At 49.3% G+C, this 14,513-nt stretch overlaps 5 protein-coding genes across 5 annotated transcripts; 2 read left to right on the top strand and 3 right to left on the bottom strand.

Annotated features, from left to right (window-relative positions):
- Nucleotides 1-299: 299 nt before the first annotated feature.
- On the top strand, nt 300-1,597 carry B0H65DRAFT_131915 (uncharacterized protein). The gene is made up of 2 exons (XM_062820816.1): nt 300-960; nt 1,152-1,597. The coding sequence occupies exons 1-2, from the start codon at nt 720-722 to the stop codon at nt 1,436-1,438; spliced, it is 528 nt and encodes a 175-aa protein (XP_062685015.1). The 5' UTR covers nt 300-719; the 3' UTR covers nt 1,439-1,597.
- On the bottom strand, nt 1,422-3,099 carry B0H65DRAFT_131876 (flavin reductase like domain-containing protein). The gene is made up of 2 exons (XM_062820815.1): nt 2,755-3,099; nt 1,422-2,648 (listed from the first exon to the last, which is right to left on the bottom strand). Exons 1-2 carry the CDS (start codon nt 2,936-2,938, stop codon nt 1,735-1,737), a joined length of 1,098 nt encoding a protein of 365 aa, XP_062685014.1. The 5' UTR covers nt 2,939-3,099; the 3' UTR covers nt 1,422-1,734.
- Nucleotides 3,100-4,101: 1,002 nt separating this feature from the next.
- Nucleotides 4,102-5,620, top strand: B0H65DRAFT_458813 (uncharacterized protein). The gene has a single exon (XM_062826428.1). It carries the CDS (start codon nt 4,576-4,578, stop codon nt 5,206-5,208), a length of 633 nt encoding a protein of 210 aa, XP_062685013.1. The 5' UTR covers nt 4,102-4,575; the 3' UTR covers nt 5,209-5,620.
- Nucleotides 5,621-8,308, bottom strand: B0H65DRAFT_458812 (Vps5 C terminal like-domain-containing protein). Its single transcript, XM_062826427.1, has 4 exons — nt 7,418-8,308; nt 6,975-7,355; nt 6,312-6,914; nt 5,621-6,257 (listed from the first exon to the last, which is right to left on the bottom strand). The coding sequence occupies exons 1-4, from the start codon at nt 8,006-8,008 to the stop codon at nt 6,105-6,107; spliced, it is 1,728 nt and encodes a 575-aa protein (XP_062685012.1). The 5' UTR covers nt 8,009-8,308; the 3' UTR covers nt 5,621-6,104.
- A 21-nt stretch (nt 8,309-8,329) lies between these two features.
- B0H65DRAFT_458809 (WD40-repeat-containing domain protein) lies at nt 8,330-12,144 on the bottom strand. Its single transcript, XM_062826426.1, has 4 exons — nt 11,490-12,144; nt 10,775-10,957; nt 9,909-10,714; nt 8,330-9,847 (listed from the first exon to the last, which is right to left on the bottom strand). The coding sequence occupies exons 1-4, from the start codon at nt 11,676-11,678 to the stop codon at nt 8,623-8,625; spliced, it is 2,403 nt and encodes an 800-aa protein (XP_062685011.1). The 5' UTR covers nt 11,679-12,144; the 3' UTR covers nt 8,330-8,622.
- Nucleotides 12,145-14,513: the final 2,369 nt, after the last annotated feature.

The following is a 14,513-nucleotide window of genomic DNA, read 5'->3' as shown; positions in this document are numbered from 1 at the left end:
ACCGAGAAGTGCCATTCCAGCCTTTCTCTACCTGACACTCATGCAATTAACATGCCCCGACCTGATCAACATGCGTGGTCGAAAGGCGCAACACAACGTGCAAGCTCCATGCAGGTTGAATGGATGAGATGACGGGAGCGAGCCCTGCACAGCGCCCCTGACAAGTTGTGCCAAGAAGAACCCTTGCTCCTCATGCCCCTCCATGTTCGTGACGAGCTCTCAGGCCGACAGGCACGCAAGGGCAGGCTCACATTGTACTACACAGCAGCTGCAGTACTGCAGCCCTGACCCCACAGCAACAGGCGCTGGCAGGAAGAGCTCGGGCTGTGAGATCATTCTGAGCCGTTGATGATGGGATTTTTCTGATCGGTGTCGGGTCCGGCGAGTAAAAGCTTCAATGCGTGAACCAGGACAGTCCGGTTGGGAGCTCCGTGCGTGGGGCTCCAGCCCACACAAGCTCCTCGAGAGGTTTATCGATAATATGACATATGTAGAGGTCAAGCACCTCACAAGGTCGGAAAATAATGCTGTTGGTTCCATTCTCAGCAGTTTGCTTTCACAAGTTAAATTTGGCATCGAGTGATCTCCCTGTACATATTCCCTGATTCCCGTTCCCAGCTTGGAAGGTTCACTGCAGGATTGCTTGCCTCCCGTCCTTGCCCGTTCTGCCCCTCTCTTTCGTCCCTTCCACTCAACTGGTTCACCAATCTAATTACGCCATGAACGGGATAAAGCTTGCGCCCCACCGCCTCAGGGCCGTCGCTCCTCGTCTTTCCCTCATCCGCCCCTCGTTCCTCCTTTGTGTTCCCAAGTCTCTGAACTCTCTCCCGTACACCACCCCCCAAACAAACCACAAACACAACTTCACCACCACATCCAGCAAGATGACTATTCCCCAGCTTGAAGGTCTTCAGATCGAGGTCCAGCAGGACGGCCAGGGCACCCGTGAGACCCGTCGTGGTAAGTGTACCCCAGTTGTACCTGGAGTGCAATTTTCAGCTTCTGCCTCGACGCTCCGCCCGAATCCGATCCTCATCGCACACCTTTGGACTACGAGCGCCTCACGTTCAGCCCTTTGCACTACGCAAACCAGCAAGCGAGCTCCCTAGATGTGAAGCAAACGTGCTGACTCAATCTCTCCCGCATTCCAGGCGACAACGTCGATGTCCACTACAAGGGTGTCCTCACCAGCGGCAAGAAGTTCGACGCTAGCTACGACCGTGGCGAGCCCCTCAACTTCACCGTCGGCCAGGGCCAGGTCATCAAGGGCTGGGACGAGGGTCTCCTCGGCATGAAGATTGGCGAGAAGCGCAAGCTCACCATCGCCCCTCACCTCGCCTACGGCAGCCGCGCTGTCGGTGGCATCATCCCCGCCAACTCTACCCTCATCTTCGAGACCGAGCTCGTCGGTATCAAGGGTGTCCAGAAGGGCGAGTAAATGTATTGCTCCGAAATACATTTATAACCCTGGGGAACAAGCGGATTCGCGGATGAAAGGAGGATCGTTTTCGGCGTTTATGTCTCTTACCGGTGCCGACACGCCCTGAGCGCTTCTCGAGTTGCGATAGGAGCTGGACAGATACCATTTGAGGGTCATATATAGGGAGGAAATGTTTTGCATGAAACAGCCCCATTAGCTGCTCACCTACCTGCTTGAAATCCTCCGAGGCCCCTAGTGATGAGTACAGGCCGCCCAGGCCGTATTGGTTCACATATTGATTTGCGTTTGTTTGGCTAAGAGTTTGTTGTTATTTCAGGAAGTGTACTAATCCTACTACTAGCCTTCTTCACGGGCTCTTCCTCGTGAGTACTCCTGACTGGACCATGCAGCGGCACTACACAGTTTCCCAACTGTCTGTACCTCCTGTCCGCATACACCAGTCCGAACTGGTATCCGTCTCTATCCTCTCCCTCGGATTTTTCCGGGTCAACAGGATCCAACGAGTTCACCTCTTCCCCTTCTTCTGCCCCGCGCCTAACACCAAGCCCCTCGACAATCTCCTCGATCTCTCCCAGTACAATAACGTGATCCCGGACGGGGATCAAGCCCTCCATAGGCTCCTCTAATACCCTGCACCTCATGATATAGAGAACCCCATCCCCGTCTAGCAGGGGCGCCTCCCCATAGTCCCTACACATATTCAAATCCTCCTGGTTGGCAACCACACACCCGCATTCACTCTCCAGCCCCTTGAACACCTTTTCTGGCCCTTCGCTGTTCCCCCTGGTCATCCAGTCCGCAATCGCCGCACCCGCGATATCATCCGTAAGGATGTGGATATTAAACCGCCTGCTGGCGCGCAATGCGTCTAATGTTCGGGACGGGTGAGTGATGTTGAAGCTAACAATCGGCGAGGGGGAAAGGCCGAGGCAGGTGAAAGAGGACATGGTCATGCCGCGCATGGTCGGCTTATGAGGCTTGTGCGGCTGCGAGGAATGTGCGTGCGTATGTGTATCAGTAGAGGTGCATACAACAACGGAATGTGGGAAGAGACGCATAAGGGAACGGGTTCGTTCGGCGATCGGGGTGAGCTTCTTATAGGCGTGCCCGGGTGGGTGATTTGGTCGGTTTGGGGGAGATGGTGGCTTGGGGTCGGTAATCGTCCATGCTCGAGCATGGGAGGGAGTGGTGTGGATGGTTCGAAGAGCTGTTGTATGTCAACAAGTTAGTTTGAGCTTATTTGTCTTCTAAAGTATGGATGAAATGTATCGTCCTATATCAACATCGGATTCGTATATGTCATGGGTGCTTACAGAGTTGACATGTCCTGGCGTGCTGTCCAGCAGCAACTCGCCATTGTGCCGCTGCCGCCGTCGTCCCGATTAACGGCCGCATGGATGACGATGACGGCTTCAGTGACCGCACCGGGCAGATGCCATTGTGATTGCAGATATGCGCTTGCTCGGCAGCGAAGCCCAAGACCCGGCGACCGCTCATCTCAGGCCCATTGAGCGGCTTCGCAGAAAGTCAATTGAAAAGATTGACAGTCTCGGGAAGACTGTCGACGTTGTTGTTGACACAAAAGTTCCTTTACCAGCCGGTGCCATCTCAAGCTGTCCCCCCGACACTACTCGTCGGTTAGGTGGGAACGCTTGCAGCCAGCCAACCGACTCTCATCGTCCCTTTGAGAGTCGGATTTTTTACATATATCTTGCAAATCGTATATCTTTCAAGAACCTCAACAATCTATATCTCTACTAAAACTTAAGTAAAAAAAATAGTAAAATATTCAGATTAATAGTCTAGATCATACGTATTCAGCAATATATTTACATTATAATCAAAATGTCATAATATATTATTATAGTATAACTATTACCTTTATTTCTACAGTAATTTATACTTTTAACCAGCGAAATAATACTATATAACCTTTTCTACCCGCGTAATAACTTTAAGATTGAAATATACTATAATAAATCGATAGAGAAAATCAAGACGAATAGATTGAAGCTATTTATAAGGCCGTATAATTAGAATTAATAATATTTTACCTCTTTTTATAATAGTTCTTAATATTTCTCAAATTAGTATATATTACACGCTTTTAGCGGGCGGTAATACCGTACAGCCTTTTCCGCCTACGCAAGAGCATTAAAATCGAAATACACTATAATAAATCGATAAATAAAATTAAAACGAATAGATTGAGGCTATTTACAATACTGTACGATAAAAATTAATAATATTTTACCTTTGCACGGTATTACCTCGCCCGCCAAAAGCATATAACTCGAAGAACCAAGAACCACCACAGCCTTTTCTACCTGCATAGTAACATCAAAATCGGGATGCGCCAAAATAAATTGATGGAGGTAATTAAGACAAATAGATTGAGGCTATTCACGAGGCCGTACGATTGAAATTGATAGTGTTATAACTAAGTAAGGTTTTTAATAGATATACCACTTGCAAGATATATATAAAAAATCCGACTCTCAAAGGGACGATGAGAGTTGGTTGGCTGACTGCAAGCGAGACCCCCGGAGGGTAGACTCCACACCTAACCGACGAGTAAAATTGAGCTCTGGCACTAACGCACTTCCAGTGGGCATGGGCCCCTGGACACCACGCTTGACAGGTTCGCTTCAGGGCAATTGCGCTTAACAAGCAAGATCTTATCTTATCGGGGATCGGCCCCGCCGGAGCTGCCGCGGCGTTTTCTACAGCGGGAGGTCGCTTCCCCGGACTTCAAGGCACCATGTGCCTGCCGCCGATAACGATAGCGCTTGTTGGGCAAATAGCCCGCCGTAACAATTTTTGTCTCGCGGCCAAATCCACCCGTCCCAGTCCCGCGACCAGCAGCGCTTGAGCCAGAACCAGACCACCACCCGAGTCCGAGTCCCCGCGGCGCGAATCTCTAAATCCCGTTTCCACGCCCCCGGCCGCCGTCAACCCTCCGACCCGACCCCCGAAACGAACCGTTCTCTCTCTCCTCCGACGTCCCCGCGGTTCGCCCACCACCACGCCTGATTAACTTCACTGGCGACGACGACGGTCCATCTACCTCAACAAACCTTAACCAAAACCGAGATACCCATCCCATAATTATACCAACCCGCCAAACCGCCAAAATGTCATCAAAACTCCCCACCACCCTCCTTCGCCGCCCTTTCGCCCTCCCCTCCACCACCACATACACCGCCTACTCGGCGTCTCGCCCAACAACCCAAACATGCGCGCAACAACAAATCCGTAACGCAACCTTCGTCCCCCGCCACCGCCGCCCCTACCAATTCACCCAGCTGGTCCAGCTCTCGGACGGCAGCACCTTCACAGTGCGCACCACCATGCCGACGGCGCTGTACAAGTCGGCCAAGGACAGCCGCAACCACCTGCTGTGGCAGCCCTCGGACAAGTCGCTCAAGAACGTCGAGCTGGACGAGGCCGGCAAGCTGGCCGCCTTCCGCGAGAGATACGGTCGCGGGTGGGATCTGGATGCCAAGATGACGCCTGAGGAGGAGGAGGCTGCTGCTGCTGCTTTGGCTGCTGGTGGCAAGGGCGCGAAGAAGGCTGCTGCGGAGGAGGCCCTCCTGGCTAAGAAGAAGGCGGCCGAAGAGGAGGCGGCTAAGAAGAAGGCTGCGGCTGAGGCCGAGGCTGAGGAGGTTGATCCTTTCGATTCTTTGACGGATTTGATCAGTGGGTATGCGACGGAGAACATGAACCCTGGGTTGAATGTCAAGGATACTCGTCCTAGGAGGAAGTAAACGGCGGGGGGTGATATGCTGGGAGATGATGGGTGATGGGGTGTTCGTGGGGCGGTGTTGAGGTTAATCTCAGACGCAAGACACTCGAAGAAACCCGAAAGATGTCCACAGCATCCTGGCCCGTCTGAGTGGGAAGTGTTTTACTTCCTATTCCTTCTGACCCCTGAGATAACTCCTCCACCTTGTATCATTATATCGACCGGTCCCCCGCGGAGGACGAGGAAGCTTGCCCGGTCATTGCTGCTTGCTGTTGGATGACTTCGGAGGGCAGTGTACCATCAGATTCCGCGCCATGGTCGGCTCTATCGGGAACGCGGGAAGGCAGATCTGTACATATAGAGATGGGATGGGATGAGGAATGGAAAACACGTTTGTGGGGGCCAATTATAGAAAGTGTATGGATAAGAGGTTTCAAAAAAAGTGAATATTCAGCGCGCCCACCCCGTTTTGATATCATCTGCTCACGTCTAGCAACTAAACGTTATGTACAATACAGTCGGCATCCCTATCATGAACAGTACAGGCTTCTTCTTGAGGAACTCCAACGCAAAACCATCGCAACCGCTCTCTAAACCATCATCATTATCTGTATTTCATATGCTAAGGTGGATACGGGGCTGCTAACTCCTATGTTTCCTGTCTTTCTGGTAGCCCCGACAACAGGCGATTTTTCCTGTAATATCACCATCCTCCTCAACGCGGCGCCCGGACCAGGAGTTTATGTCACTGTGGCCGTCTGTGGGACTGTTTCAGCTCCGCCCTCCTTCCTAAAACCACGACCATGCACTATCTGCTTTCTTGTAGTCTGGAATCCTCTTTGCTTGGTTCGTGCGGTCGTTTAGGTTCGATGACGAAGTGGTCCTCGCCGACTGATTATCTCCCACAAGACCACGATCCTAATCGGAGTCGTCGTCGATCCTCGCCCGAGCTCGATCCACCGCCGTGTCACCGGCAGGCTTGTTCGCCTGGACGACCGGAGGACGGTAGAACACGGTCTCGTCGTCCTCGGCATCCAGCTGCATGAGGAAGGTCTCCCACTTCTCGATCAACTGGTAAGAACGTTAGTAAACAGTTACGTTTGATAGTGTCGAAGGGAAACATACCTCCTTCTGAGCCTCAACGGCACTTTCCAAGAACGTCTCAACACCCGACTTGAAGTCCTCAACCTTCTCCCTCTCGAACCTGTCCAGCTCAGCGCGCATCAGACGGCCCATGTCCTCAAACAACAAGCGCGCCTGATGCACCTTGCGCTCAGCATCCGCCACCTCGGCATTAACTTGGTTCAAACGGTCCTGCTGACTCTTGCCCTGCCTCAACAGCTTGTCCTGACTGGTCTTGCGCTTCTGCAGCTCCGACTCGGCGCTGTGCCAGCTATAAAACGCCTTCTGGCGCTGCGAGAAGGCCTGCTTGACACTGCCGATGAGACGGATGTACTCCTCGATGATAATACCGAAGGTGAGCACATCCTGCTGGGCTTGGCGGTCATACACATCCCTAATGGTAAGCTGAAGCTCCGAGAGGGCGTCAAGAGGGCCGGAGAGAGTGGGCGAAAGCTCCACGGTTGAGAGAGCATGGAGAGAGGCAGAAAACTCGCCAGCGGCCTCCGCCATCGCCTTGCGCTGCGCAACCATGCTGTCCATGGCCTTCAGGAGACCCTTGAGTTGGTTCTCGAGAGCATCAAGGTAGACTCTGCGATCATGGAACCACTACAACCACCCCATTAGCACTTTGTTCAGCACATCACCCCCAAAGAAGTTACAACTCACATCATCCTGCTCCACAAACTTGTTCCCGCTTCCGACACTGATACCAAAAGTGCTCAACACGCCCTTGCTCTCGCCCAAGTTCGGCTCCTTGCGCTCCTTGTGCTTGACGTCGATGTTGAACGCCTCGCTCTCCAGGAACAGCTTGAGATCGGCGTCATGCTGCAACGTCGGATGGGCGGCCGTCTTGTTGAGCATCTTCTCCAGGGCGGCGCGCCGCGCCTCGACAAAGTTGCTCTCGAACCGGCCCACCGCCTGCTTCTCGGGCGGAGGGGGCACCACCACGCCCGGGTTGTTGGCGTGTAGCGTGTTGTAGAGCCATAGGAAGTCGCGGTACCGCCGCTTGACTTCGAACTCGGGCTGCTTGTAGGCTTTTGACGTCGTCTGAGTTGTTCGAGTGTGGTTAGAATATGGTTATATAACCAAGAAGATAGGGGGGGCCGTACCTTTGTCCTCACAGAGTAAACTATATGACTACTAGTCAGATCGCCAACCTTGTGCGGATCGCCGACATAGATATGGAACGTTGGGTTCGCCGCCTGCTCTATACTGACGCTCGGCTGCATCGACGTGCGCACCGAGCTTGGCTGGGCAGGCGGTACCGGCGGCGGCTGTCTTGGCCCGCTCGGGGTATCATTGTATAGCTCCTCCTCCTCGATGCGGTGCGGGTCCCTCCTGGCGCCGCCGCCGCCGATTTGGTTCGGGCCCCCGGGCAATGTCGTCCTCAAGGGTAGCTGCTCCTTGAGAGGCGGCTGAGGGGGCGCAAGCGGGGTGTCAGTGGCCGCAGGGGTGCTGGCACCTAGAGGACCGAGCGGATCGTCCTCGACGGCCTCGAGGCGGGTTGGTTGGGCGACCAGGCGACGGGGTGTCAGGCGCGAGGGTCGGCTGCTGCTCGTGTTGGTTGACGGCGCCAGGGTTGACGATGTGGACGGGGCGGTGGTGCTGCCGGCGGGCGCCGTATCATCGGACTGGGGAACTGTAGAGGAGCTGTTGTTGCTCTCGCCGCCGATGGCGCTGTCGGCCCAGGGATCCTCCATTGCGCAGCTCCTGCTTGTGGGATTTCTCAATCGAAAGATGGATTCAAGGAATAGACACGGTAATAAGACGAACAGGATCACCAGCAATGGTTTGAGGCCGTTGTATAGAGAGTATGGACGGCGAGTGGACTGTTGGACGGGAACTTGGAGTGCGCTATCCTGGTCGCCTAGGCAGGTGCATCGTCAGCGGGCGGCCAAGCTCCCCGTCGCCCAAAGCAGCTGCGAGACGCTCGGGCCAATTGACGTCGTTTTGGGTGAAGCTATCCAAAAAGGGGCGAACCATCGTCTCCTTCACTTACAGTAGAACACTGATATATTGGATCTTTCAAGTTTCACTGTTGATTTCTTAGCTGTATATTTAATCAAGCCCTTTTTCTTGGCTTGAAGGTGCCACTGAAATAATGATTCCCAAACCTCTGGACTCTCTTAGTAGACGGTGCAACTAACTATGTTGTGATCCTGATGAACCGGAACTCCTGGATCGCCAACTCCTTTCGAAATACTATATGCGACCTTTTTCAACCGTCATTGATCGTGACTAAACAACATGACATCCCCTACCAACGTTGCCATGACTCCTTGGGTTCCTACAAGGACCGCTGATCCTGAACCTCCTAACGCTCAGGATCATAGCATCCACCCGCAACCACCAGGTTCATTCTTGTAAACTGCACCTTCAGTACAGGCGTCTTCTTGGTCGCAAACGCGCTGATTTGATCGGGCGTGATCTGCACCTCCTTGCCCTTCTTCTTCCCAGTGACCGCACCACTGCCGCCATTGGCGGCGCCGCTGGCCGTGCTAGTGTTTCCGGTGGCATTGGCAGCAGCAGCTGGAGTAGCCGAAGAACCAGTGCCGCCCACGGTGATAGAATTACCGTTGGGACCTCCGCCAGATGCCACGGCGATGCTGTCGCCAGTTGCGGCGCCATCCGGCTGTTGACCAGATGCGCCTCCCACAACCGCCGCACCGCTGCTCGAGATAGCAAGCTGGCTGCTCTTGCTAGGATCGGCCGGCAACTCCACGTCCCACAGCCTCACGGTGCCATCCAAGCCTCCTGATACGAGCACGTTCGACTCGGCACTGAAGCTTAGAGACGGGATGCCGCCCTTGCCGTGGCCGCGGCACCGCTTGATACGTGTGCCCTTGGCAATATCCCAGAAGAAAATGTTTCCACCCGTATCGGCACTGGCGAGGATCTTTCCGTTCGGTGCGCATTGCAATGCGCTGATGTAGTCCGTGTGGCCTGTGAAGATGCGTACGCAGTTACCTGTCACAACCGACCACATGCGGATGGACTTGTCGGTGTCGTCCGATGCGGAAAAGATGTACGTTCCGTTCGGGTGCCACGCGATTGCTGAGATGGGCGTATCATGACCGACCATAATGCGCAGCGCAGAGGCTCTGTCTTGCGCGAACACGCGAACTGTTTTGTCCCAGCCGCCAGTGGCGAAGTAATGGCCGTGAGGACCCCAAAGAACGCGGAAGACAGGACCATCATGAGCCTTGTAGATACATAGGCAAGCCCAGTGGTCGAGGGACCAAAGGCGGACTTGGCCGTCCGCCGAGCATGATACCAGCAGCTTGGTGCTTGTATCGGGCTTGGTTCCGTCGGCTTCCGGGAAGACATTACGGTCCAGGTTGGCAATCGAATCTGAGAAAGACACACCGTAGACCGGAGCGGAGTGGCCAATCAGCTTCCGGTTGTTGACTTGTAGATCCTTCTCGCTGGCGACAGATGTTTTCAACGGCTTTCCGTTCATAGACCAAACGCGGATGTAAGAGTCCATAGTGCCGACAGCCACGAGTTCGTGGTCATTGGAGAACTCCATACATGTAACGCTAAGGACAGGAATCAGTCAGTACCATGAAGCCAGCATAGGAGAACGTGTACGAAACTTACCTCCCCAAGGTGTTGTGGAAAGTAAACATGCAGGCCGAGACAGGAATACCCGCACCGCCAGTCCGACCCTCAATCTTGAACCGGTCTCGGTTTTCCCGCACCTTTTGCATCTCCATTACGACGTCCCTGGCCCGAGATGGTGGAAGAGGGAGGTCTGTTCTTGAGGGGGCGTCGGCACTATCCTCTCGCTTGATCCGCTGGTCGAACTCCTCCACGAGTGTGGACCTGCCCTCCGCTGGTGGATGTCGCTGGTCCTCGTCCTCAAGTTCTGCTCGTACGTCTTCTCTCAATTCAGGCTCCATTGGTAGAGGGCCCAGCTTCAGTGGTGCTGATGAGTCGAGAACGTCTCTGTTTGTGACACCGGTGAAAACACCAGGAATGCCTTCAAGTTGGTCAATCTCATCGAGATCCAAATTCTGAGCTCGTCGGTAAATAGCCTCAAAGCTGAATGGTTCGATGGGCCCCCTTGCGCTGACGTCTACCCGGCAGAACGTTTGGAGGATGAACGCAATGGTTGAGCCGCCAGCATCCGCCTCGCGCTCGAGAAAGTGGAAAAGGTTACCAGAAAGTGACTGGTTGAGCGGGATGTGATACTTGTTCTCCCGGTAGAGTTTGATTGTTTGGTTTTCGTGAATGTGTTGTGGAAGGGTGACTGTCGCAAACAGGTCTAACGCCTCACGATGGACCGCTTCAAAGTGAGGTCGTAGTGTTGCAAGGTAGTGCTTTGCTTCTTCCACATACCCCGTGGACACGAGCTCGATGTAGGAGTAAACGAAGACAGGCCACAAGAGCTTCCTAAGTTCGAACTATTGCTTGTCAGCATCACTGCCACAGGTCATTGGATCCTCGCCTTCTTTGTGACTTACCTTGTAGATGTCCAAGTTATTCTCGATCCAATCTCGGAGCAAGATGAACGCCTTTAGATACTTTCGCGGTCCGTTCTCCTCGTTGCGCTGCGCGGGCCTGCCGTCAGGCCCGAGATGGGCTGTCTCTTGACGGAAAACGGCTTCGGTCTTGGTGAATCCCTTCTTCTTTAAATAATCCGTTACCTGTGCGTAGTCAGTTTGGTGTCTAACGCGATAGAGCTCCATCATAGCTTGGGTCGGTAAATGAGATAGACGGAGAGACGAAGGTGAAGTAGTCGGGTGATGGGCAAATCGAGGAGCCATCGTGGCAGATGGGAGTGTTTTCAGGATAAAAGTAATGTCTTCTCATTAACAAGTTGTCAGGGATGTTGAGGGCAGAGAATAGTGAAAAGATGATGTGCTGTGGGAGGCGGAAAGGCGACAACAGAAAATGGACTTGATTGTGTAGTAGTAACGGAAGAGGAGAAACGGAAACCAGGCAGCCTAGAATTACCAGACGGGAGTGCCGGTGAACGGAATCTGAAGGAAACCTGAAGGAAAGCCCGGTGAATGGGCGCCACCTGCAAGGTACGGCCGGCCAACATGTGCGTGCCCATTATGAATAAAATACAGTGATGGTTGGAAGGAGTTTCATGGCTTGTACACATAAAGATGATATAGAAAGAGGGATGGCTGAACATGTACAGGTGGAATCAAACACTCAACAAGGACTCACTATTTGGTTCAGATTCTGAGGTGTGGGCGCCGTACTGCTCGTCGATGTCGTCCCTGCGGCTCCTGTTCCTCCTGTACCTCCCGTCGTCGGCGCACCACCAGCAGACTGAGGTTGTTGATGTTGTTGGCCACCGCCATATGTGGCACCTCCCGGCGCTTGGCCGGTGTTTGCTGGTGGGGGATTGGACATGATGTGTGAGATGCCTTCTTATCGAAACAGCTACGTATGTCTTTGTTCCTTTATCTATACAACATTCGCAGAATCGAGCCTCAATGACTCCGGTAGCGTGTATGGCTCTTGTTGTATGTAGCTTTCTTGGAAATAAGTGATGAAGGATGAGGAGGACGTCGACGCGTGTGGCAGATGATGGTAGGTTCTCGATCCAGTCCCTGTGGACCTGGTGCTATATAGTTCGTTCGTAATGGGTATATGATGACTTCGAAAAGGATCCTGGCTGCCTGTATAACGATAGCGTCTGTTTTATGGCAAAGGGCGAAGTTGATAATGAGGCTCAAGGCGAGATGGAGATGACGAGGTCCAGGTCAATGTCGATGGACGGCATTTACCGAGCAAGAACGTCGCGAACAGTCGAACAGTGGGCCACTTAGCGCGTGAAACACTGGAGATCTCAATGACTTATGACCACTTTTCCCAGACTCTCACGTGATTAGGAAAAGTGGGTCTCAGAATGCCCTCCTCCCAAAATGCTTCGACCCGAAGCGAAAACAACCAAAACCACCAAACTTACATAGCATTCTCGCTGAAATTAAGTCCCCTATGTTTTTCTTCTTTTCTTTATAAACTCATAGAATATAAACCTTACTCGTATTGTCTCCTGAATTATTATTAATCTATTAAACTCCCTCCCTTTCTCAATCATTCTAATAATTCTCCGTAAATCCTAATCTTTAAATAAATCTATATTTCTCTTCACTCTAACCGATATATCCCTTTCCGAATTCTAATTTCTTTTCAATTCTTTTAATCTTTTATCATCCTTCCTAGGGTTCGCTATTGAAGTATCAACCTATTTAGGGTTTCTCCATTCCTATTAGCTACGATAGTTTTGAGGTAATTAATATATAACTTTCTCTTGGGTCTAGATTAATAAACGTATTATATTACGAAGGATTATAGAGTAATCTTTTCGATAATTTTCTACGGGCTAACTTACTTCAGCTAGAACTTCGGGTTTACTTTACTTCTTCTATTCTCTTTCTAAACCCAATCGCCAATTTTAAAATCGGTTTTTAGTAACGAGTCGGCTTCCTTCCTAATTGCTTACTAAGCGTGGATATTTTTAATTTTATCTCTATCTTCCTTTTTTTGTACTAGGAATACTATTACTCTATTAAATTGCTCAGGATCTTTATTATCGAAACTCGCTTTATTTGACTCTTCTAATTGTATCGATATTTCATCCATATATTCAAACCTATTCGGCTAAAAACCTAATAAAACTATTATAAGGCTAGTGCTGAGATTAGAAACGAATTAGCTATTAATATTATTCTAAATCGATAGGATAATTAATAGCTATCTTTCTAATATTTTACTTCTTTTCGCTATTCCCTATTTCCTAAATTCTATAGAAACTAACTCTATATATTTCTTAATAAGTTTAGTACTCTTAGGATTTATAATTAGTCCGAATAATATTTAGGTACTATAATTAGAAAATATAATTTATAAAATCTCATTCTTAAAGGGCTTGCTATTGTTGGAATATATTTACTTTATTTAGTTAAATATTAGTATTATAACGTTAATAAATATATACTTAACCGAAAAAGTAAATATTTTAAAAAGCCGGATCGCGAATACGAATTGCGAAAAGTAGTCTACGATTACTAGAATATAATTTAGGCCCTTTGCAGATATTGGGTAGATTGGTCCTATAAAGTTTATTTTTAGTAATATTATTGGTTAATATACGGTAATATTTTGGGGAAGCTTTTTTTATTTGCGTTTCGAATATTGTTAATAGATTGGATAATTCCGATAGTAATTGATTATATTTATTACTCTAGTCGGCTACTAGAACTAACTTTTGATTTTCTTAAATATAATTTCTACTATATAGTAGCCGTATCCGTCGTATAATCTCCTTAATAATTTTGGAATTTCCTCCAGTATTAAATATTCTGCGTAGGTTTTATTTAGTTCTACGCGCTATAGTTTCTTTTATATAATAACAAATTTGTTCGAACGGTTCCTAAGTTTCTTTTTTTCGGTTTTCGATAAATATTGGATACTTTTTGTACTTTGAGTGAGAAGCGCTATTGTATTTTTATATTATTTTCGGCTCTTTTCTCCTTTGTATTTATTAGCGACTTTTGCTTTCGGGTTTGGGTAGAACGGTAATACTATTTCCCCTTCTAATATATTAATATCCTTATCGACGTCTACTCTTCTTATGAATATTATTTTTCGGATTTTAATATTTTGTAATAATTCTATAGTTAGTTGGTCGTATAGTTTTGGTAAAATTTTGCTTAGTTTGTTTGCGATTTGGATGATTTTAATATATTTGGTTTATAGTAAAACTTTATATTGAATTTTGAGATTACGTCGATCTATTTTACTACTTTAGAATATGTAATTTTTTACTCCTTTATTGTTTTAATAATAGAGGCGTAATCTGTATAAATGTGAATTGGGTATTCTAATATTTTTATAATTTATTAAATTTCCTTTAGCGCTTTTATTACTACTAGTATTTCTCTCTCTAGATTGGTGTAACGTGTTTCTATATTTTATAGTCCTACGGATAGAAATAGATTAATTTTAATATTACTCTAGTGCTTTTTCTATTCGTAAGTCGTTAAAGGGTTTTTTTTTGCAATTTGAAATATTCTTACTCCTAATCCCGTTGTTGATACGTCGATTGTAATATAAATATTCTTTTTATAATTCATTCCGTATAATATATTTTCTTGTATTATTGTATATAGAATTCTTATTGCCTATTGTTATCTCTCTATTCATTTTGGCTTTTTTTTCTTCACCTATTCTTTTTAAATT

This window comes from Neurospora tetraspora (genome assembly GCF_033439725.1).
Source record: "Neurospora tetraspora strain CBS 560.94 chromosome Unknown B0H65scaffold_2, whole genome shotgun sequence".
Classification (NCBI taxonomy): Eukaryota; Fungi; Ascomycota; class Sordariomycetes; order Sordariales; family Sordariaceae; genus Neurospora; species Neurospora tetraspora.
The sequence above is the reverse complement of the archived record's forward strand: the minus strand, read 5'-3'. Positions and strand labels throughout refer to the sequence as shown.